This window comes from Alosa pseudoharengus, unplaced genomic scaffold (assembly GCF_046254945.1).
Source record: "Alosa pseudoharengus isolate Yale_2024_CS ecotype anadromous, Long Island Sound unplaced genomic scaffold, YU_APseudo_1.1 YU_APseudo_1.1_scf_7, whole genome shotgun sequence".
In the NCBI taxonomy this organism is placed as follows: Eukaryota; Metazoa; Chordata; class Actinopteri; order Clupeiformes; family Clupeidae; genus Alosa; species Alosa pseudoharengus.
In genome coordinates this window covers 27,033,934-27,058,865 of record NW_027468859.1, presented here as the reverse complement: position 1 = coordinate 27,058,865, position 24,932 = coordinate 27,033,934, and the positions used below count along the sequence as shown (strand labels likewise).

Genomic DNA, 24,932 nt, shown 5'->3' with positions numbered 1-24,932 from the left:
CAAAGAAGGTCAAGACATCTTTAGCTCTCAAAGTGTTTGATTTCAGTTAGTTCAATGTGTCCTTAGCACATAGATTCATTTTGACCCCTTGTCACAATCTGCTTCGTCCTGAAAGTGCAGACATAAAATACAATGAAAAAATTCAGCATTGGTTTGGAAATTGCTGAAATGCTTGCTGGAGAATCATTTCCTCAAATGGCCACAACAGTGTCCAGAGGAAATCACATCCAGTTAGAGGCAGACCAAATGGTGTCCTACTACCACCACAAGCTGACAAGCTGGTAAGCTGGTAGCCCTCTAGTTTATAACTAGCAAAATTGTTATGGCAACCAACTAAATACACCCCACTCACTGCTCCTGAAACAGCATTCTTAATTGGCTCTAATAGTTTATTGCTCAGTCCAACATCTGTTTACTTCCCATACAGATGCATACAGAGCCAGGACTGTGTGTGACGTGAACATCAGGGTTTTTTGGTCTTTTTTGGAATGCACACACTGAGCACAAATTTTGAGAAAAAAGGTATGGTCAAAGTCCTTTTAGGCAAGACCCTCCACTCGGCGGCCATATTGTAACGCTTTTTGGGCACTTATTGGGCATCTATTTCGTGGAGAACTGCGTCTGCGCAAGGCTTTACGAATCACGACACACCAACCTTGCTCCAAGTGTGAGATCACAACACATGATTGGCACAATGTATTCACAACATACCACATGATTGGCATGAGGTATTTACAACATACCACATGATTGGCACGATGTATTCACGTCAACTTTTGGCGGAGGAAGAATATGTGTAGACGACTGCCATGTTTGCGTTACGAACTAACCCCATACATTTCTGTGGGAGATTCTTTAAATGCTTTGTCTCCTCATTAGAAAGTCTCTGGTAGTTCAATCAATTGGCTCTAATAGTTTATTGCTCAGACCAAGCCACCTGTTTACTTCCCATACAGATGCATACAGAGCCAGGACTGTGTGTGACGCCAACATCAGCGTGTGTTTGGTCTTTTTTGGAATGCATGGTTTCTGTATGTCCTGACTCCTCCGTCCCTGTGCTGCAGGAGTGCAGTTCCTGCCTCCACTATGTCCGGTAAGGGCAAATGGGGGGCCCTGAAGGAGAAGGTGGCCATGACGGTCAGCGGCGGTTCCCAGGACGAGGCCGACGCGCGGCTGGAGGCCAACCTGGAGAACGCCGACCCGGAGCTGTGCATCCGCCTGCTGCAGGTGCCCTCGGTGGTCAACTACTCGGGCCTGCGGCGGCGGCTGGAGGCCAGTGATCGGGGGTGGATGCTGCAGTTCCTGGAGCTGGGCGGTCTAGACCTGCTGATGGAGGCGCTCGAGAGGCTGTCGGGCCGCGGCTGTGCCCGCATCGCCGACGCCCTGCTGCAGCTCACCTGCGTCGGCTGCGTGCGCGCCATCATGAACTCGGGCGCCGGCATCAACTTCATCGTCGAGGCGGAGGAATATGTGAGAACGCTGTCGCGAGGTGAGCTAAGCCGACGGTGTCACACACCCATGTGGGTCAGTAGCACATACTGTGTAGATAGTCACACAGATAATCTGAATGAGCCTATGGGCTACCTGTAGTGATATACAGTTACCATAATGTTGGTGAATTGATTGGTAATTTGGCACAATAGATCCACACAAAATGAACACAACAGATAATGCTTTCTAGCTTGATTACTTGTGCAGTCATACAGTAGTTTTGAACAAGTAGTATGGTTTGTCTTCATTGTAAATGTTCACGACACTTTTACAGAGATTGAAAAGTCTAGCTTCAGAAAGTAAAAAAGTCCAACCATGTATTAGTTCTACCCGTGCACAGGTGATTTCACCAATACTCTACCTGGCTGAAGAGTTGTGCTAATTAGAATTAATGGTTTAAGTGAATGGTTGGCACAGATAGGACTTTACTCTATACAGAGATGCAGTGCATAATGAGCATGGGATAAATATCTGTGTTCTAAGTCTATGTTCTATGTTCCCTCCCCAGCATTGGATACGTCCAACACCATGGTGAAGATGCAAGTGTTTGAGCTCCTGGCAGCTCTGATCATGTTCTCTCCTAAAGGGCGTGAGCTGTCTCTGGATGCCCTGCAGCACTATAAGGTGAGTTCCTCACGAGCACACGACTCCGCATGACTCCGAAGGACGAGCACAGGGTGTGACATGTCTCTGTGAAGTACTCTGGTAAAGAAGAAGGCCTCTTGCCCAATCGGGGATCTCTGTGGGGAATGTGTTGAGGGTTGCCACACCCCTGCTAGAATGTCCAAGAGTGCTTTATTGCAAATTACAAATACATTGCTGGAATTCTAAGCAGCCAAGCTGACACTAATCTTTAGAGATCTGGAACATGTTTTACCAGTGCAGTCAATAGAGACGAGTTATCGCTGACTTTTAAAGATTTGTGATGTCGCTTGAAGTCCATACATTTTTCACCTATGACGTGTAAAAAGCAGTAGTTCAACCTCTTGAAAAAAACACAATTCTTGTTCCCCCTGATTGGCTCCATATACCATCCTTGTGTTAAACACTTTGAAAAGTACCATCTCAATTAAAGTGGAAATTAAATAATTGAATTGATAATTGAATTCTGGATTAATCCCTTGAGAGGTGAAATGTCTTCAAATGTCACAGTATGTTTTTTCAGACCATATTAGATGTTCTAATTAAAGTTACCAAGACCACAGAACCAAAACAATCCCATGAGATGACAAAGAGGTCTGAACCTTTTAAATGTGAACAAATATATGTTGTAAAGACAAATGTTACGGCCGGCTCGTTCCCAGACCGAAACATAAAGAGGGACACGGACAACAAGGTTCAAACCAAATATATTAATTTATTAAAGTAAAGCACAAGGTTACTAATAGCAAAATGTCTAGGGGGAAATTAATGGGAGTGGTGGCGTGCGTGTATGGATGGATGTATGGATGCAAAGAGGGTCAGTATGTGAGAAGCTAGATGAAGTAGGCCTAAAGACAAAAAAAGAGAAAGAGAGGTAGAGATAGAAATGAGGGGAGAGAGCAAAGTGCAAGTGTGAGAGAATCAAAGTGAGTGCCTGCAAGAAGGAAGAAAAGTGCCTAATGAGAGAGATAGGAAACCCCTTATATAGCCCCACCCTAACCATAGGTGTAATCAATAAGGGCATTAGCCCAACCAAGTCCAGCCCTGCCCGTGCAATGACAGGAGAAGGCCTCTCACCTCCCTACCTAAAAAGAGGTTTGCTGTAGAAAACCTCAACACAAATAAACAAACAAACAAAGACACCCTGTGGTCCGATCAGAAGCATCTCCATCTTCCTACCCTAGGACTGAAGAAAGACAGGATGATTGAAAGAACACACAAGTTAAACCACAAGAAAAACAAAACATTTTTCAAAAGAAACACCATCTCACATGATGCCGACGTAATTGTCAAAACCAATTTGACAGACAAATTAGAAACACACCATATCTACTGACAGTAATCAGTTGCACACTAGCCATAAAAGTCAGGCCAGTGTCTTCTGGTTATCTTATTCTGGCTCAGCCGCTGAGGCGAACCAGCAAAATAGCACCCCCCACTGGGTGGCACAGTGCAACAGTCAGGCGATAATACGGAATTGATTGCTAAATTGCTATCATGCACTGTAAGTTCTCCTGCCTTACTGGAGACGTGTGTCGCTGTTGAGCAAAGACTGCTTTGCTGCAGTGACACATCAGGCACAGACACATGAACAGAGCGTGACACTATGTCAGTGTTCCTCCAAACCTTATGACCTGCCAAATCATTCCCAAGAATGAGTGCAACACCTGGCACAGGAAGTGATGGCCTCACACCCACTACCATGGAGGTATTATATATAACTGGAGAGAGTGACTAAGTCCCGCCCCCATTCATTTCAATGGCCCATGCTAGGCTAGCTACTTCAGCCAAAAAAGCATGAAATTGACCGCAGCCATCTTTACGAAAATGGCGTTTCATGGGTGTTCGTTTCTGGCACCAGCTAGAATTAGCCTAATAGATTCCACGTTACAGACGAAAACAACGTAAGGTACAACGGTATGTCGTTGATGAAGATTGGCCATTCCCTCAGAGGAAAAGAAGTTGTTCGGGAATGCGCTTCACCTCGTTATAAGCGCAAATTCATTTAATTGGTTGGGAACATTTTGGGAATGGTGGTAAAGTTTGCCCTGTCTCTGAAGTCCTAGGTTATTTAATGTGATGTTCATATGTGATAATAAACTATGCGAATCAATATTGTGTCACTTTAGGCTTCACAAATAATGATCCCTAAATACTATATTTGGACAGGTTGTAGGCATATTACGCAATAGGCTATCCAACGAAAATGACTATTAATTAAGTAGACATGAAACGTGTGGATAGCTGGGATTTTTGCTGCACCCAGTGTGAATTTGCAGCTTGTTAAGCCTAGGCTACATTTGCAGGCAGACGGAATGAAGCCAATGCAAGTTAAACTTCCGATAGAAGCGCACATCCCTCGGGTATTGTGGTTCGAGCAGGCATAGAGTCTGCAACTGTTGTTGGACATTTGTCTTTTGCCTCGACTGGCAGCCTGAACATTTAAATCAAATGCATAGCCTAATCATGTCAATGTTGCAAGAAAGCAAACGAAATAAGTCATTGACATTTGTTTCGTTTTAAAACACTTGGGGAGACATAGGTTACATGATCCAGGCGTTGCGTTCTACAAAACTACAGCCTGTGCGTTTTAAAATAGTCTTCATACACAACGCAATAAGTAGGCTAATAATTGGATATAGGTCATTGCTATGCATCTGCCAAAGTGTATGGTCATAGTCAGTTACTTTAAGGTAATTGGTACCCCGCATATACGGCAAATAATAGCCTAATATGACAACATTAACATTTTTTTTATTTACCACAAAGTCCGGTAATACAGCCTAAACCATGTAGGCATTAAGTCAAGTATCAGTAGCTTAATCCAAGTAGTTAGTTGTTTTATTTGTCGTCTTCCAGAAATGCAAACCAACATGGACGCGCGAGGACGCTCGTGCCCAACACTAAACTCGTGCATGAGCTGTCATCTACCAATCAGCATGTAAAAACTGGTGCCGGAAGTTGCAACCATGTAACGCCATGTTTTCAAAAATGTCGGCAGCCAAATGCCATGCTAAGTGGCTGAAGCTAACCCTTCAAATCCTGACCCCCTGCCCACTACAACCTTACCAGTGACCAACTCAGATGTTAACTGAATCTGGTGAAGTGGTACAGGTAGAGGTATCAAAACAGTCTGGTCAGACAGGGGTAGTATGCTATCCAACAGGAGAGACTGCGTAGCTCCTGTGTCTCTGAGGATGCGTACAGTAACACCATGCTTCTGCAAAGGCAAGGACACAACAGCTTCAGTAATAAAAGACGAGTAACCAGTATGAATGAACTCTGAAACACTCTGGGCTTGCCCAGGTGTAAAGGATGTAACTAGGCCCATAGATTTTGTTCCTTTCCCCTTCTTAATAAGGGCTAAGCACTCGGTCACCTTATGACCAGGCTTGTTACAATAAAAGCATGTGATGACCCTTTTCATGATCGGAGGGCTCTTAGTAACAGGAGAACGGCTAGGACTACCAGGGGGAGAAGACTGTGGCGAACTGGGAGCTGAAGGCTCCTGCTCAAACTTATTCCTCCTGCCCTGATCCTTCCTAATGCGGCCGCTACCCGAAAGAAACCCAGGAACACACCTGTGCGTAAGAATGTATGTCAGCCAAAACAGAAGCTTCATAAAGAATCTTGACCTCCTGCTCATTTAAATACACAGCTAATGGCTCAGGGAGACAGTTCTTAAAATCTTCCAAAAGAATGAGTTGTTTCAACTCTTCCCTGGTCTCAGCCTTTTCAGCTGTGCACCACGTATCAAACAGGTCCTCTTTCTCTCTAGTAAACTCCACATAAGTTTGCTCTTCAGACTTCCTGGAGGTTCTGAAGCGCTGCCTATAGGCCTCAGGTACCAGCTGATAGGCATGCAAGATGGTGGTTTTAACAGTGTCATTCTGACGAGCATGATCTAGACTAAGAGCTGAAAATACCTGTTGAGCCTTCCCGGTAAATACACATTGCAACATTAAGGGCCACACATCCCTGGGCCAGTTCAGTGTGATTGCAACTCTCTCAAAGTGAGCGAAATATCGATCCACATCCTTCTCAGAGAAGGGTGGGACTAGACGAATATTTCGACTCACGTCAAACACAGGCTGTTGAGGACTGAGAGGAGATGTTGAGCCTAAAGTAGGGTTAGTTGTAGCCATTTCTAGCTCGAGCCTTTTCATGGCCAACACATGTTCGCGTTCACGGTCACGCACGGTCACGCTCCTCCATGCATTTCAGCTCTAGCTGGTGCTCGAGTTTGAAGCTCAACCTCTCTACTAACCTCAAGCTCCTTTTCTTTAAGTGCTCTCTCTTCTCTATCAGCCTTCAATTTTTCAACCTGCGGCTGTGTCCCTACAGAAGTGACCATTTCCTTAAACACCCCTTTCTGTACAAGCTGGTTTTTAAGATAGAGTCTCTTTTAATTTCTTTTCTTGAGCAGTTATTATAAGCTCATATTTCTCTGACACAGTCCAGAGCTGTTCTTTAGTGAGGGCTGAAAGCAACTCCCCAGATGGATTGGCATAAAATTCTTCAGATGACATGATTTAAATTAAGAGAACTTGCCCAGCTCAAGAAAATAAATTCGTAACAGCCCGCAAACAATAGCTTAGTGTAACCTACTCCCACTAGGTGAGAAAGCAACAAAGCTATCCAGCTGTTTTTAAACAACCACCAAAGAGGCACACCAAGAAAAAAAAAAACAGACACAACACCAAACACAATGCTCTTCCCACTCCACAAATTAAGCAAATAGCTAGCTGAATTTAGAGGATGCACACAATCAGCTAGAAGGAGAAACGTAGTCCAATTAGCTCAAAACAAGCAATTGGAAAGTAGCTCAGCTGACTGGTACTTGCCACACCCCTCTATTCACCAACGTGACGCAAAACCCAGCTGATTGAACGTGCAGAGAAAACACGATGGGTCTCACACAATGCTACAGGAGCATCACGCTCTTTGGGGAGAGCCCTGAAGAAGAAGAAGAAGAACGCGGTCAATGGCGGCTGTCACTCCCCGATGTGAGTCGCTACCGGATGTGAGTCGCGCATGCGTCACTTTGCTACTTTGCGACTACCTGTGCTGTTAGCCACAGAATAATGACATTAGCCTACACAACAGTAATGTATTATTTAGCGTAAGGCATCACATTTTCACGGCATGATCTCTAATGTCAGTTCTAGATTAGAGGCTATAGCCTGCTAGCGAGAGACTTCTGTAATATCAATAAAAATTGACCTACATAACGAAGTTTGTTCACTGCTGGCAAGTAAGTATAAGCAATCAAGCACAACAAAGGCTGTCACTTGAATGGCGTTTGCTAACGTTAGCAATCAAACAATCTTAGATAGCTAAAACGTTTTTGAAACAGAAAAGTGAATTATTTTATGGATTTCAGTCGGATCCCTTGGCGTTATGCCGTAAAACCTATCAATCTGAGCATGCATGACTCACATCGGGTAGCGACCAGAGAATGTCTAATAAGGGGAGAACCTTCTCGGAACTCTTCCGGTGTGGTACTGCATCTAGGGGCGCTCGCGGGCGAGTCCAGAATGAATGGAGGTCTATGGAGCTGTACCCCTCAAAATCCACTTTTCTCGGGATATAATTTTTTTTCAAGTAATTTGAATATTGTATTCGAAAGGGGAGACAAAGACAATACACTTGGTTGAGTATTATATTTTTTAAAGTCACTTAATTGTTCTAAAAAGCCTTTCAAACGTGTCAATGACGTCGTTCATTAGCATGATCATAGCATAGCATAGCATCAATGCTAGCTTGTTATGGGCAACAACGACCCAACCTGTAAGAAAACGAAAGGACATGACTCCTGGATTATTTCACTTTTGATTGATAATCCATATCCATTTTGCGAAAAATAAAATAAAATCTGAGGGTTTCAGTTGTTAAATAGGTGAAAACAATAAATGTAGCCATGTAGCTTCATAGGACCCCATGTATTTTGGACTCGCCCGCGATCGCCATCTAGGTGAACTCTGGTGAACTGCAGCCAAATTCGGTTTGTACGGGATTAATAGAGTGGGGAGGCTCTCCGTAGACGGGCTCTGTAGCGACTCACATCGGGGAGTGACAGCGGCGATGGAGAAGCACGCGCCGGATCCGGTGCGAGAGACGGAACCGTGGCCAGGAGGGCTGAGGGGTGATCCGGGATGGATAGGAAGTGAGGTGAACACAGGAAGTGAATGTGACAAATGATCTAGAGGAGTTGGAAGGTGTTGAAGAGCCAAACATTTCTAATGGCACGAATTCAAATGATGGAGAATGGCAGGAGGTGAGACAAGGGAGCAAGAAAAGGAAAACCATTGGAAATAGAGGAGACGAGAGTAAAGAAGGTGACATTAAAGTTATAGTTCGATTTCAAACCCCGTGTGCATTGAATCCTTTAAAAGGTCAGCGAAGCTGTGTACAGGCTAGTAGGTGAGGTATGTACAGTTAAAACTTTAAGAGATGGAAACTTGCTAATTGTTTGCAAAGATAGAGATCAACAGCAAGGTTTAATGATGTGTAAAACATTGCTGGGGAAGGCTGTGAAGCCGCAAATATGGGAAGAGAGAGGGAGAGTCATGGGTGTTATATCTGGAGTATCGACTGATGTGACCGAAGAGGAAATTAGAGTAAACATAAGAGGAGTCCGGGTTAATAAGGTTAAACGATTGCCATACACCATGGCAGAGTTAAAGAACCGAGTATGTCTGTTATGTTGGCCCTGGATGAGGACAAACTACCTGAGCGGGTTAGAATTGGGTATGTTAGCTATGCAGTGAGACCATACATTCCCCCACTGACAAGATGTTTTAAATGTCAACGTTTTGGGCATATTGCTGTAGCGTGTAGGGCTAAGGCCCGTTGTGCTAAGTGTGTGGGGGGGGGGGACCATGAATATGGTAAATGTACTGAAGGGACCAAAATTCAATGTTGTAATTGTGGGGGAGGGCACAGTGCAGCGTATAAGGGATGTGAAGCACACAGAAAAGTGGTTCAAGTTCAAAATGTGAGAGTGAAAGAGAAGATTACATATGCTGAAGCAATCAAAAAAGTTGATGTTAAAACTAGGAACGTTGTAGCCCCAAGGGCAGGCACAGTAGGCATATCTGTAAACCAAACATCGGCCCAAAACGTTGATCATAAATGTTGTAGAATAAGTGATAACACAATGATTGTTGAAAAGAAGACATTTGTTGCATTTATGATAGAAGTCATTAACTGCGCAGCACTGCGCAACAGACAGCAGAACAGCGAGAATTAAGATAATCTTAAAAGCAGCAGAGAAATACCTAGGTGAAGAAGGATTAACACCTGAGTCTATCAATGAAGTACTTAGAACAGAGGTAGCAGAAAGTCAGTCATCATGTGGTGGTGGTGGGTACTGATGGGAATGTCAATTTTGCAATGGAACGCCAGGAGTTTAATTGCTAATGGACAAGAGTTAAAATATTTTATTGAAGAACAATCCATCAAACCAAACATTATCTGTGTTCAGGAAACTTGGTTAAAACCTACTCTTGATTTTATAATCCATGGGTACACGGCTGTGCGCAAAGACAGAAGTCAAATAACAGGGGGTGGAGTGGCTATATTCATCCAACAAGGTATTCATTTTAGGGCTATAAATACTGATATACAGACTGAAGTGGTCATCATTGAAGTGTGGGTTAATAGAACTAAAATTAAAGTAGTTAATCTTTACAACCCCTGTCAAAAGCTAACAAAGGTTATGCTAGAAGGTATATGGGAAAGGGGAAATGGTAAAGTAATAATATGTGGAGACTTTAAAGCAACACCAAAGAGTTTTTTGTACCTTAAAATAATGTTTCCAAAATCGTTTCAGTGTTTCATCAACTTGTAACAGGGTGAACGGCACTTCTGCATTCGCTTCGCAGCCCTCTATCAGCTATAACCGCACTATGTAAGTTTGCCAGATCGGGTAGCGGATCTGTAGTTCGATGGAATGAGACATAAGAAACTACAAATTTGACTTGTGTTTGATGTTGCAATACATCGTACTTTCATAAATCATGCAACATATTCTACCTTGTCTGTGGACATTGTTCTTTGCAAAGCCGGTGCTGGATAAACAAATAGCGTGCGTGCGACAGAGGGAAAATTCTTTGGTGTTGCTTTAATGCGCACAGCTCACTTTGGGGCAGTACATATTGTATGAATCAGCAGAGGAGACTATAGGCAAGTCTACTGGGATGAGGAAAAATAAAAATGGTTCCATGGTGGTCAGAGAGGTGCAAAGAAGCTGTCAAGGCAAGGAATAAGGCATTTTAAGTCATTAAATCAAATCATACTTTCACTAATTTAATTGAATATAAAAAAGCACAGGCCCAAGCCAAGAGAGTGATTCGTGAGGCCAAAAGGAAATACTGGAGAGATTTTTGCAGCAATATTGGGTCAGAAATCAAGGTTAGTGAGGTATGGGGAATGATAAAGAAAATGGGAGGCATTAGAAGGGACTTCTCATTACCAGTAATAAGGGGGAATTATATGGAGGCGGTAACTAATGCAGAAAAGGCTAGGGCCTTTGTTAAGGTACATAGCTCACAGAATCTAACAAGGGAAGAGGTAGTGTGGAGAGTAAAGGTAATTGAGGAAAATAGAGAGATATTGGGGAGGAAAGGCACAAGTGACTGTGCAATTGATACAAATTTCTCATTATTTGAACTGAAAAGAGCTTTAATAGGTGCTAAGAATACTTCACCAGGGAAAGATGATGTGTGCTACAAAATGATTGAGCAGCTATCTGATGAGGCTAAGAGTGTTGTTTTAAAATTGTATAATAAGGTATGGGAACAAGGGAAGTTGCCTAGAATGTGGAAACATTCTGTAGTAGTCCCGATAGGTAAGCCAGGCAAGGATAAAACAGAGGTTAAGAGTTATAGACCAATAGCTCTTACATCCAATTTATGTAAAGTTATGGAGAAAATTATTACTACAAGACTAAGATACGTAATTGAAAAGAGAGGACGGCTTTCCCCTTACCAGAGTGGATTTCGTAATGGGCGCACTACAATGGACCCCATTATTTGTTTAGAAAATGAAATCAGGAAAGCTCAAGTAAGTAAAGAATCTGTGTTGGCTGTATTGTTTGACATTGAAAAAGCATATGAAATGTTGTGGAAGGAAGGGCTTTTAATCAAGTTAAATAAGATGGGCATAGGTGGCAGGATGTTTAATTGGGTTCAGGATTTTCTGAATAACAGAACAATAGAGGTAAGAGTAGGGATGGAATTCTCAAACATTTATCCAATAGAAAATGGTACTCCACAAGGAAGTGTATGTAGTCTGTAGTGTATTGCTTTTTAATATAATGATTAATGACATTTTTAATGGAATAGACCAGAGGATGGGTAGAGCATTATATGCTGATGATGGGGCAATATGGTAGCCTGGCGGGCCATCCTATATCATTGACATGTATAGTCTGGCATCGAATCATTCACCTCGCTTAATCCAAGGGGCGGGCAGAGAATTGTCTTTCAAACTGCCTAGGCATGCAATAGGCCAGCGCTACGACCATATCCGTATCCGGTCGGCAAAACGGCAAATACATCCTTCTTCGAAAGGAATGACTTAAGTGCATTGTGTTGATCTACTTTCAAAGAAAAGCACAAGTCCAACTCCTCCAAAGTTGACGCCAACGCCGATTCAAACAACCGCTCTTCGTTTGCCATAGCCACCTTCCTTGTTGTTCACCGTCGCAGGATGTCGTTATCCTGTTAAGCCCGCCTTAAGACTCTCTAACGAAATAGAGCGCTGTGATTGGCCGTCATCCACGGTGTTAAGCCAATAGAAATTCCTATGGTTCGATACTAGACGTACAAGCTGAGCAAATTAATTTGCCGCCGCTAGGGTGCGTCTAGATTTCTAGGCTAGCAATATGGGTGAGAGGTAGGAATACTGACAACTTGAAGGTTAAAATGCAATAAGTAATTGTTAAGGTCGAGAAGTGGTCACATGAGTGGGGCTTTCATTTATCTATTGAGAAAACACAGTTTATATGTTTTTCCAAAAAAAGAGCGAACCCTACTCTGGATCTAAAACTATATGGGCAACTACTTAAGCAAGTTGATAATATAAGATATTTGGGGGTATGGTTTGACGTTAAGCTAAATTTTAAAATACATATTCAGAAAATGATTGATAAGTGTAAAAAAGGAATAAATATACTAAAGTGTTTAGCGGGATTTAGCTGGGGAGCGTCAGGCCTGTCCCTGAAAAGGATTTATACTGCACTGGTTCGCTCTGTTTTTGATTATGGAAGCATAGTATACAGCTCAACAACTAAAACCTCAATGCAGGAACTAGATAGGATACAGGCCAAGGCACTTCGAATATGTTGTGGTGCGTTTAGGACAACACCAATCCCATCTCTACAAGTGGAAGTAGGGGAAATGCCTTTAGACCTCAGGCGGTTAAAGTTATCAATGTCTTACTGGACAAATCTAAAGGGTCATGAAGTAACACATCCCACAAAGCAGGTGCTGTTAGAGTGCTGGGAGTATGGGCGCCCATCATGCAGTTTTGGGTGGTATGGGAACAGACAGGCAAAGGAAATGGGAATTGACAGAATTGCATGTAGTAAAGCAGTTAGCATACCGACAATTCCACCCTGGGTGTTTTGTTCTCCCAGGATAGATTTGGAGGCTAAGAATATAATAAAAACAGGGGTATACCAAAATGTTCAGCAATATATGGATATAATGTATGATGACACAGTTCAAATTTTTACAGATGCAACAAAAGATCAGACAGGGAAAACAGGGGCTGCAATCCACATTCCGAGAGACAATGTTAATATTAAAAAAAGGACACCAGACCACCTGGCCATTTTCACAGCAGAAATACTAGCAATAATTCTGGCTCTACAGTGGGTGGAAGAAGCAAAACCTAATAAGGTGGTAATTTGCTCAGACTCAATGTCATCACTAACATCCATTGAGAGTGGAAAGTCTACATGTAGACAGGACTTAATAGATGAGATTCATCAACGCATTTTTAAAATATCCCAACAGAGAATAAGAGTAGAATTGATATGGGTTCCTGCACACAGGGGAGTGGAGGGAAACGAAAAGGCAGACACACTAGCGAAAGAGGCAATTAAATCAGAAATGGTTGAACTGGAAGTCACTTTAAGCAAGTCAGAAATTAAGAGTATTATAAAGGACAAAATCAACAGAATGTGGCAGGAGAGATGGGATAAGGAGGGAAAAGGCAGACATTTATACAGCATACACAAAGATGTAACATCTAGTAAGATCAGTGGACTGAAAAGGCAGGAGGAGACATGGCTTACCAGAATGAGGATGGGACACACAAGGTTAAACAGTGGATTACATATCATAGGGAAACATCAAACGGGGGTATGCGCACATTGTGGCGCAATAGAAAGTGTTAAACACACTCATGGACTGCACATATTATAACAGAGAAAGAGAAAACATGAAGGGAGTGGTTAAAAAAGATATAACCATGTAAAACCTACTAAGTATATCCAGCACACAGTCCACAGCTAAGGCTGTTATAGCTTTCATAAAAGAGACCCAACTAGCAAATAGAATTTAGTTTTTTGTTTTTTGTTTTTTTTTTCATTTAATTTAAAAACTGGACATAAATAGCATCCCGTTGGATCACACCTCAGCCCGGAAGATGGCGGTAGTGCACGAAGTATGCAAACTGCCACTAAACGTTATAGAAGAAGAAGACAATGCTACAGTGTTACAGTCACAGCCAATGACATGCAATTAAACTACACCGTTCAGCACATCTTAAATGTCACACAAATCTAACAGACAATAAATAAAGACCTACTTCTCCGTGAAATCAGTAGCTTGAAACGTGCAAGTTGTACCATAACACAACATATTAGCACCACAAACGCTAACACTAGCAAACTACTGAGAAGTTTGAATTACTCACCCAAAATCCACATGCATTAACCAAAATACTCCACAATAAATCCAGGTGAAATCACCAACTGGTCACAGTCGATATTAGTCGGTATCAGTCATTAAACAACACTCCGGTAGCCTATCCTATTAATGCACCAACCTAACTAACTGGCCTTGCTAGTCTTCAGGGGCCTGCCGGCCTCGAGGCGACTGGTTAACGCTGAACTCGCTGCAGTAAACTGCACGAAGCGTGCCCCCGACAGGAATATGTAACTCCAGACCAGGATTACCCCCAAACAAAAGGTTTACAGAAAAATGGCAAAAACAAACAAACAGTACTCCGATGGAAAGGCACAGCCCAGCTGGAGCACTCTTCCTAACCGGAGACGAGTTACCTACTTAATTAACAACCGGAGACGTTCTCACCTGGATATCTGCGAGTGGTCCACAATAGCCTACACCAGTGTTTCTCAAACTTTTTCAGACCACGGACCACTTAACCAGTAAAAAATAACCTCACGGACCACTTAATTAAAAAAAAAAAAAAAAAAAAAAAAAAAAAAACAGTAGACCCACTTCAACAGTATATTACACAATAGACCTCACTGAACAACCTTGCTTATTGTTGGATCATAGGATTCATATGATTTAAACTGGCGTAGCTTACATAGGCAGTGTTGCAGAACTGTTTGAATTTACATACACATTTTTTTTCAAAATTGCAAACAACTCATCTATATTATATTTTACCATGTCTGCTCGCGGACCACTTGGGATAGCTTGCGGACCACCAGTGGTCCCCGGACCACACTTTGAGAAACACTGGCCTACACAATGCACACCACCTGTTTTCCGGACGAGAAACCCCAATTTATGTTACGGCCGGCTCGTTCCCAGACCGAAACATAAAGAGGGACACGGACAACAAGGTTCAAACCAAATATATTAATTTATTAAAGTAAAGCACAAGGTTACTAATAGCAAAATGTCTAGGGGGAAATTAACGGGAGTGGTGGCGTGCGTGTATGGATGCAAAGAGGGTCAGTATGTGAGAAGCTAGATGAAGTAGGCCTAAAGAGAAAGAGAGGTAGAGATAGAAACGAGGGGAGAGAGCTAAGTGCAAGTGTGAGAGAATCAAAGTGAGTGCCTGCAAGAAGAAAAGTGCCTAATGAGAGAGATAGGAAACCCGTTATATAGCCCCACCCTAACCATAGGTGTAATCAGGGCATTAGCCCAACCAAGTCCAGCCCTGCCCTGACAGGAGAAGGCCTGAAGGGGCACAGGGTCGTAACACAAACAACATCTTGTGTAAATGTTACATGGGTGTTGTTTTGTGTTTTATGGTGATGATGATCAATGTTTCTGTGTTTTTGTTTTTTGTGTCCTTTTCAAAAGCAGCAATAGGAAAAAAAGAAAAATCATTAAAAAAAAACCTTATGTGTGTATTTAGACTTTGAAGAGCCAGCAGTATCGCTTCAGCGTGGTGATGAATGAGCTCCATGCCACTGATAACGTGCCGTACATGGTGACCCTGCTCAGCGTGGTCAATGCTCTCATCTTCAGCACGGAGGAGTTGAGGAACAGGGATCAGCTACGCAAGGAGTTCATCGGTAAGACATCCATCTGCTGTAGGCCAATTTGGATAAGAATAACTGCCAAGTGAGGAAGTAGACACATACAAAGTGTTAAATGTAAATGGTTTTGGTTTGTAAATGCTGAAGGCTTTTCGCCTTTTCAATACCTATGTTTTTGTTCTGGCATTCCCACAGGTTTACAGATCTTAGATGTCCTACCAAAACTACGGTATGCTTTTTCCTCCTTTTCCCTTTTCCACCCCACCAAACTAGTGACCCCCATAAATATCTTGTGTCCTCTGTTAGCCCATAGTTTTGTAATGCCCTAGAGCACTGAAACCTGAATATCCTGCTGGTTTTTAGGGAGCAAGAGGATGAAGACTTGCTCATCCAGTGTGAGGCCTTCGAGGAGACCATGGCGGAGGATGATGAGGAGCTGCAAAGGGTGTTTGGGGGAATTGACATGAGCAACCATCAGGAAGTCTTCAGTGCACTTTTCACTCAAGTGAGGGCGAAACTGAGTGTTTTTAAAACATGGAGATACCCAGACAGAAAGCAGATATTTTAGGAATGAAAGGGACTCACCCAAATCTGGCTACTAGCCTGTCATACCTTTCAAACATTTCACCGTTAAAAAAAAATGTAAAAAATGTCATGCAAAAATTTAACAAATGTAAAAGCAGAATTTAAGACATTTGAGTGAAACTGCATTAGCCATCATGTAGTGCAGTGTAAACTCCAGAACCATCTGAGTGTAAATGTGGTCGCCGGTGTGGGAGCTATTATAGGCAAATGTGGCGTGATATGAGTAACCATTACAAAGCGTTCAGCACTCGCTGCTCTCAAGTGAGGATGACAGTGTTTTGTATATTGTATAAATATAACACGCCGATACCCTGATAGCAGATCTCGGGCCCAGCCTAGATCCAGCTTCTCCTAATCAGCTCCAGATAGCCCTGAGATAACTAGAGTACTAACCGCTCCACAACCACACAAAATGATTACCATAAGGCGGGGATCACATTGGCAAGCGGCAGCGGTAAGCGTAATGCAAGCTCAGACCATAATACGTTCTATCTCGTTCCTATGGTAACACAAGCGTTTGTCAATTGAATACGCTCGCGTTGCGCTTTAAAAAGTTTAACCAAGTTCAACGCTCAGCTTGTTCAACGCAGTGTTGCCATCGTTCCGCTGCCGAACCATAGAGAACAATAGGAAACCTGCCCCTTGCCGCTGGCTAATGTGATCCCCGCCTAATTAGATAAGAATGGTTAGCATTTTTTGGTGGGTGTATCCAGTCCATTGAAGGCCTGACTGCATTGCGTGACTCAGCAACCTATGATGTACAGTACATGAAAGAATCTTTTGAAAATTGTCAGGACCAAGCTCTCCATAGCTTTGCGTTTAGTCTGGCAGGCAGGGTACATCAGGCGTGAAACTAAAGTGTTCTGTAGTGTTCATGTAACTAAAGTGTTCTGTTCGCGGAGCACATGCTGCAGCAATTAGCTTCCACTATAATCAATGAACTGGCTACACCAGACGTACTGACGCGTACATTGGTCAAAATTAGACCACTCTTTTGAAACTGGTGGTGGTAGCGTGGTGGTTAAGGGGCTTTTAACCACCACGCTATATTTTCGTTTTTTTTAATCAGGGCAGCAGTTTTCAGATTACATTATGTGCTTACATAATTGTAAAAGGGTTCTCCAATGTTTTCTCAGTTAGCCTTTTAAAATGATATCAGATTAGTAAACAAAATGTGCCTTTTGAACATGGGGTGAATGGCTGCTGATAATGTGCAATGTAGATATTGCATTAAAGATCAGCCATTTCTTTCTACAACAGTCGAGAACCCTTTTGCAATACACATAATGTAATCTGAAAACTGCTGCTCTGATTAAAAAAAAACAATGCAACTGATCTCAGCAGGTATTCTGTCTATAATGGAGTGGAATTTGTAAGTGACCCCAAACTTTTGATCCGTAGTGTAAGTCGCTTTGGATGAAAAGTGTCTGCTAAATGAATAGATGTAATGTTAATGTAAAACTATTTACACTCCGCAAACGGAGCACTTCAGTTGCACACCCATCCGTCTCGTCAGTCTCATCAGCTTGCCTCATCTTATTTGTTTGACTGTTTCAGACATACTATACAGTAGGTAGACGCAGCAACCATAATTAGTCATAGACTTCTTCTCCTTGTACCAGTCACTAGTCTATAGACTTTGTATCCATCACGTTATCATGCTTTGACTTGCCTGAGTGGCCATAGCTGTGGGAGTTTGATTGATGACTGTGATGCTGCATTGCCACCCCACCCTAAGGTCACAACTTGGTAGACACATCAATCACAGTTAGTCGAACTGTACACATATGGGGGCAACACCTGAGCACATGTATTTACAGTTGATAACCATGATCCCATCCACACCCACTCAGCTCCCTTGCCTACATTCAGAAACCAATTAATCAAAAGCAACTATAGTAAGCTATAATCAAATAGTACAAATGTTATGGCTATGTTAGATCAACAGTAGCATCACCACAGTCTGTTTCACTTCAAATAAAAGCATAGAAATATCAGTCAATCAGATTATATTAATAATCTTGGAACACAGGGGAGCAGTGGAGTAAGGGGCAACACCTGTACCACATATGGGTCGAATACTGCCTCAATGCCGGCCGTAAACTCGGAGGACCCGACTTTAAAAATCCCGACCTCCCAAAAAAGTGTGTTCATGAGATCAGCTCTGAAAACAAATACAGGAAACTCAAAAATAAGTTATTAGAACGGCTCACTATGGTTGAGCAAGGAGGAAAAGGAACATTTCCGAATATCCAATGTGGCCATGAAGGCAGCATGAGTGTCCGCTGAGAAAGAGACAAACCTGCGGTCATTTCCCGATCCCACTCCACCTCATATCCCACTCCACCTCATATCCACCTCATATCCCACTCCACCTCATATTCAACTCCACCTCATATCCCTCGCCTACTCATATCCCACTCCACCTCATATCCCTCTACACCTCATATCCACCCCATATCCCACTCCACCTCATATCCCACTCCACCTCATATCCCTCTCCACGTCATATCCCACTCCACCTCATATCCCACTCCACCTCATATTCCACTCCACCTCATATCCCTCGCCACCTCATATCCCACTCCACCTCATATCCCACTCCACCTCATATCCCACTCCACCTCATATCCACCTCATATCCCACTCCACCTCATATCTCTCTCCTACTCATTTCCTGTATCTGTCTACTTTCTTTAAAAAAAACATACCGTAACAACCTAAAAACAGCATAAACAATAATAATAAATAAGCTGTGAGCACAGTTGATGACCCTGATGGCCTCTCTGCCATCCTCTCTAACCCCCCCCCCCCCCCCCAGGTGAGCAGCGGCCCAACCTCCGTGCAGCTCCTGACCATCCTGCAGGCCTTGCTGCTGGTGGGCCCAGAGCGGGGGGACGTGTGGATGGCCCTGGAGGCCCTGGCTGACCGCGCCACGCTGCTGGCCCAGGACCGTGAGTGCACGGAGACGGGTGGGGTGGGAGGGGCAGGAGGGGCTATGCTGGAGCGAAACGAGTTTTATTTCATTTTAAAAGTTTTCAATTCATGTACGTGTGTGTGTGTGTGTGTGTGTGTGTAAACAGAACAGTTGAATATAAAGTTATATAATATTGTATATAAAGTTAATTTTATGTAGTTAATACAAACTTTTAAATTACAGTAGTTTTTTGGTCTGTGCCAGTTTTTAGTATAGTCTCAGTTGGTGGAGCAAAACAGCACAAATCCAAATGTCTCCTGTGAAAGGTTTGTCTAATTTGCTGTTCTTCCTGTGTGGTTTCTAGCTGAAGTTCACTCCACTGAGCGGCTCATGGCGCGCCTGCTGGCAGGTAAAGCCAGTCACCAGGAGACGGAGCAGGTGAGGAAGTCGCTCAGGATGAGAGACCGGGCCGTGCAGACCGACCCTGTACAGGTGAAGGAGGCGGAGACCAAAGCAGAGGCAGCCGAGATCGCCTCACAAGAAGGCCAGAAAACAGGAACCGTGCCACCTCCACCACCTCCTCCACCCCCACCCCTTCCTGGGATGCCCGGTATGGGGCCACCACCACCGCCTCCTTTGCCCGGAATGGGACCTCCACCGCCTCCTTTGCCCGGAGTGGGACCTCCACCACCACCTCCTTTGCCCGGAATGGGTCCTCCACCACCGCCTCCTTTGCCCGGAATGGGACCTCCACCACCACCTCCTTTGCCCGGAATGAGTCCTCCACCACCACCTCCTTTGCCCGGAATGGGTCCTCCACCACCACCTCCACCCGGTTGTGGGGACATCATCGTGGCACAGAATGTCCAGACTCTGGGGCGATCCTACTACATTCCTCCACCAAAGCCGGGCCATTACCCGACACTACGCATGAAGAAGCTCAATTGGCAGAAGTTGCCTTCAAATGTAGCATCTGGTAAAACACCTTTGTCTTCAGTGCCTTAAGGGTCATTCTTTTTAGTGAATGAATTCTTCTGAGAAGGTGATTTGTTTCAGACAATGTTTTTGGTGTTGGATTTCAGGTTTAAGCTATGCTGTTAGGACATTGATAAGCTTTTAAAGTTATTAGTTTTTAGTGTCATCTCATATTTCTCAGAATAAACATGTCTATTAGGTGATAATACATACACATATATTGGATACATGTTTGCCAATAGGTTAGTTAAATGCACAGCCACATAATTGCTTTCTTACCTCAATGCACAGTCAGTCGCTCCTTATGGATGTCAGTTCAGTCTGACACATTGGAGCCAGACTACTCCAGCATTGAGCAGCTCTTCTCTATGCCCGTGGTGGAGACCAAGGTCAAAGGGGCAACAGCACCAGTTGTTAAGAAGGAGCCCAAAGAGGTGAGAATGTGCCCAAATTCAATGTTTATTTATTTTATTGATTATATTTAGAGGGAATCATGTAAATGTTACTATTCGATGTATTGTACCAGTGTTAGCCTAGCTGAAAAAAACTTGCTGGACTTACAGTGAAGTGTGAATAGTTGACGTTTTGCACATAACTAGCTTTTCAACATCCTATCTGGCCTTCTACTGAGAGTTCCATGAAATTACTCTGAATTTATGCACCACCAAGACAGCAATACAGTTACTGAAATACAAATATTCTGTCTTTAATAGATATCATTTATTGATGCCAAGAAAAACCTCAACTTGAACATATTCTTAAAGCAATTTAAATGGTGAGTGTAATTGTTCATTACTTTGCTGATATGTACTGTATCTTTACTTGGATACTGCAGTTGTCGTCAATTAAACCTTTGATTGTGCCTCTTAAAAATCCCCAGTTCCCATGAAGACTTTGTTGCGATGGTTCGCAAGGGCGATCGCTCTAAGTTTGACGTGGAGGTGCTGAAACAGCTGCAGAAGCTGCTTCCAGAGAAGCACGAGGTATGTCAAATCAAGTCGAGTCATTTTATTTGTATAGCACATTTAAAAACCCAAAGTGCTTCATAATTTGTGAGGTTAGACGTGACAAAATAAAATAAAAAAGACAAAACATTTGAGGAACATTTAGACACATTACATTACATTTACATTACATTACATTTGGCTGACACATTTTTAACCAAAGTGACTAACAACATGGTAAACAGTTTATGCTTTTTAATGCAATTCTCGCAACAATTCTTGGACAATTTAAAAAAGGTAGAGTACAATAACAATAAGCGCATCAGTGAGTGCTGTTTTCAAACAGTCGAGTGTCAGTTCTAGCCAGGTGGTAAGTGCTAGGATCGGCAAGACTAGTTGTAAGTAGTGCTACGAGAGGAGATCTTCAGGAGATCTTCTGGGTCTTCAGGAGTACACATCTCACCACCCTTACAGCAGAGAACCCTTTTAAAGGATAATTCCGGTATTTAGCACTTTGAGTCCCTTTTCTGTTTTGTTTTGGATGAACTAGAGTGGTGGACACCCAATTTTGACGATTGGTCCTGTCTCGACTTTTCTGACTTGTTTTGAATCGCCTTTACTTCTTCAGAGTGGCTGCCTATAGGCATGCACAAACAACCCTTTACGTTTGTTTTCAAAACTGTGCAACTCACCGAGTGGTTAGTGGTGTTCGTTGATTACTAAAAACAAATATATCGTTGCATTGTATGATTTCCAACCGTGTTATTTGCTATTGTGGAACTATTTTTTCAGACACCTCACAACCGCATATCAACTTGCATATCAACTTCCGCTCAATATTTGAGCCTGAAGAATAGACAGTAAAAGAAGGTCTCGCGTAAAGACTACAACCAAATGTAAACAGCACCCGTTTCCGTTTCCGGTGGCGCAGTAATATCAACGTGCAATGAGTCTTCCAACAGAAATCAATCGGATTTTACAAAATGCCAAATAAAACACGACAGAAACTGTATTTTGCTACGCTACTTGTTTTGGAACATCTACGAACACCACTAACCACTCGGTGAGTTGCACAGTTTTGAAAACGAACGTTAAGGGTTGTTTTAAGGACATGTTTGTGCATGCCCATAGGCAGCCACTCTGAAGTAGTCAAAGGCGATTTAAAACGAGTCAGAAAAGTCGAGACAGGACCCATCGTCAAAATTTCAGGGTCCATCACTCTAGTAGTTCATCCAAAACAAACCAGAAAAGGGACTCAACATGCTAAATACCTGAATTATCCTTTAAGGTTTTTGACCGATTTCTGTTCATGTGTCAGACCGGTGGTTTTCAACTGGTGTGCCAAGGCAAAGTGAGGTGTGCCGTGGGATTTTGAGGATATGTTTTGTACAGGTTCATCGAATAGGCTAGCGGGGGAATATTAAATGCATTAATGACTCAGCTTCTTAATTAAACGATGTGAAATTACACGTCGTGTTTTTCAATTGTCAGAGATGGATTACCTTTTCTTATCTGGTTGTTAGGCAACCAATCTGAGAAGTCTCACTCTCACAACATTGGCAGTACTCTTTCTGTTGTTGACCGACAGAATAAAATCACATTTCTCAATCTGTCAGTAATGTCATGACTTGCCTTTCTTTTGTGCTCAGTTTGTGGAAAAAATATGGATACGAGAACTGTTACCTACAGCTACAGACATTCATCATAATCAGTAACTATTTGTCATTTAACCTTTGCTGTGCCTTAGCCCCCCAAAAAGTTGAGAACCTCTGTGCTAGACAACCTACTGGGCTGAATGATTCAAAATTGAAGAACACATAATGAAAATCAGTTACAGTTGGTATGAACTGCAGAAGATTCTTACCCAACTGCTCATGTCGATCCCACGTTTTTCTTTGAACAGATTGAGAATCTGAAGTCTTATGATGGCGAGAGAGAGAAACTTGCAGGTGTTGATCAGTTCTTTCTGTTGCTGTTGGGTGTTCCTGGGTAAGTCAGATATTCAGCTCATTGAACATAAAAACAATGCGGAGGTTACAACACTTGAATAGGGGTCGAAATTAGCACCAGCCACAAGCCAAGACACAAAGTTATGATTTTCAGGGGTCGAAATTAGCACCAGCCACAAGCCAAGACACAAAGTTATGATTTCCAATTGAAAATCGTAACTTTGTGTTTTGGCTTGTGGCTGGTGCTAATTTCGACCCCTGTTGACACTTTATATAGCACCTTTCACTAGTCACTCAAAGTGCTTTGCAAGACTATGTAGTGCATAGGTAATACAATCACCCCACCTTATAGTTTTTACTGGTTGGATTTGGGCAACAGTTTGAGAGATCGAAGTAGACATTTGTTTTTGTTTATTTAAATGCAGTTACCCACTGCGTATCGAGTGCATTTGTTTTTGTTTATTTAAATGCAGTTACCCACTGCGTATCGAGTGCATGTCACTGTGTGAGGAGACCGCGGTGATGCTGGAGATGCTGAAACCAAGAGCCGAGAAACTGGACGCAGCCTGTGACGGTCAGTAGAACAGACCTGGACACGAGCAGCATGCCATGGTTCCCAGAGGTTATCCTATTAGCCTTATTCACACAATGGCCATTCGCTATGCACTCACCAGTAGGGGGCGAGAGCGTGTTAATGATAGTCAGTGTACCCCATAGCCCTCTTTTAATTTACACATGGCCGCCGCGTGACTAAGGCGAATAAGTGGCAGGAGGAAAAGGGCATTGCCTACCCATTGTGTTTCATCATACCCATTGTACAGCCCCCCCCCCCCCCCCCCACACTCGGCGGCCATCTTGTAATGCACTTTGGGCAGTTATCGGGCAGCTATTTACCTATTCAAGTGAATGGGGAGGCATACAGGAAGGCGCGGGATATGTGTAGAGACTACTGCCATATTGGCATTACGAACTAACCCCATGCATTTCTATGGAGGATTCTTTGAGTGCTGTGTCTACTCATTAGATAGTCTCTGGCTTACAGCTGCTTCAGAGAAGGCTGTTGCTCTAATCGTAACTGCTCTGAATCCATGTCATCTTAGGTCTGAAAGAAAGCTCCCGTTTTCCAAGCTTCTGCAAACTCATTCTGGATGTTGGCAACTTCCTTAACTATGTAAGCACATATTTCTTAATCTGATGACTCAGTTTTAGATTAAACAAAATGACCTGCTGTCACTGTTTAATATTTTCAGTAATCCTGTTGGTATTTTATTTGGTTTGTTTTTGAAAAGGGGAGTCACACTGGGAATGCTGAGGGCTTTAAGATAAGCACGCTGCTGAAACTCTCAGAGACCAAGGCCAACCAGTCCCGCATCACTCTGCTTCATCACATAGTTGCGGTAAGATACTGTATCTGGACACTGTATGCCATAATACACACCAAACCTGGCCATTTATTAATTGTGTTCGTCAATGCTGTGAGTGGACTGCGAGAAACAGGTTGGAATGTATGTGACTTTTGGAATCTTGGAATCTAAGTATTAAGTAAGTTGCACAATGGAGATTGAATTAAGTAAAATGCTGACAGATGTTTCATATAAAGCCAATATCAAGCTAAAAGCTTTATGAAGCCAGAGCCAATACATTGAAATGAAATGTAAGAAGCACCCCTAAGTGTTTGATATCAGTTTGAAATGCCTCATCAATGGCCTAGACATAAACTTGAATGATTGTAATTGTGAAGCATGTATTCTGTGAAGCTGTTTATATCCAGTTTCTCTATTTAAATACATCTTTAGATGATTTCTTTGCTTCAAGCTTAAGCTGAAAATAAATAACTATTTGCTTGGATGCATTAGGTTATGGGCAACATCACCATCAAAACAGAATTTGCAATCATATTATAGTATAATAATAATTATAGTTTTTTTTTTTTAAACTGTCAGACTGGCATTCAC

The 24,932-nt window shown here is 42.8% G+C and overlaps 1 protein-coding gene across 5 annotated transcripts in view; it reads left to right on the top strand.

Moving 5' to 3' along the window:
- LOC143110181 (inverted formin-2-like) overlaps positions 1-24,932 on the top strand; it is a 50,462-nt gene that overhangs the window by 16,239 nt on the left and 9,291 nt on the right. For 3 of the 5 annotated variants that reach the window (XM_076273053.1, XM_076273054.1, XM_076273055.1), the window contains exons 2-15: positions 1,065-1,489; positions 2,000-2,115; positions 15,484-15,643; positions 15,803-15,836; positions 15,971-16,112; positions 19,014-19,146; positions 19,474-20,085; positions 20,376-20,518; positions 20,798-20,859; positions 20,965-21,067; positions 22,932-23,017; positions 23,451-23,551; positions 24,078-24,148; positions 24,267-24,374. In XM_076273053.1, coding sequence (XP_076129168.1) covers positions 1,087-1,489; positions 2,000-2,115; positions 15,484-15,643; positions 15,803-15,836; positions 15,971-16,112; positions 19,014-19,146; positions 19,474-20,085; positions 20,376-20,518; positions 20,798-20,859; positions 20,965-21,067; positions 22,932-23,017; positions 23,451-23,551; positions 24,078-24,148; positions 24,267-24,374 — 2,274 coding nt within the window. In that variant the 5' untranslated portion in view covers positions 1,065-1,086. Of the gene's footprint in view, positions 1-1,064; positions 1,490-1,999; positions 2,116-15,483; positions 15,644-15,802; positions 15,837-15,970; positions 16,113-19,013; positions 19,147-19,473; positions 20,086-20,375; positions 20,519-20,797; positions 20,860-20,964; positions 21,068-22,677; positions 22,740-22,931; positions 23,018-23,402; positions 23,427-23,450; positions 23,552-24,077; positions 24,149-24,266; positions 24,375-24,932 lie in introns of those variants that run through there. The other 2 variants (XR_012984085.1, XR_012984086.1) reach the window with 2 other exon arrangements.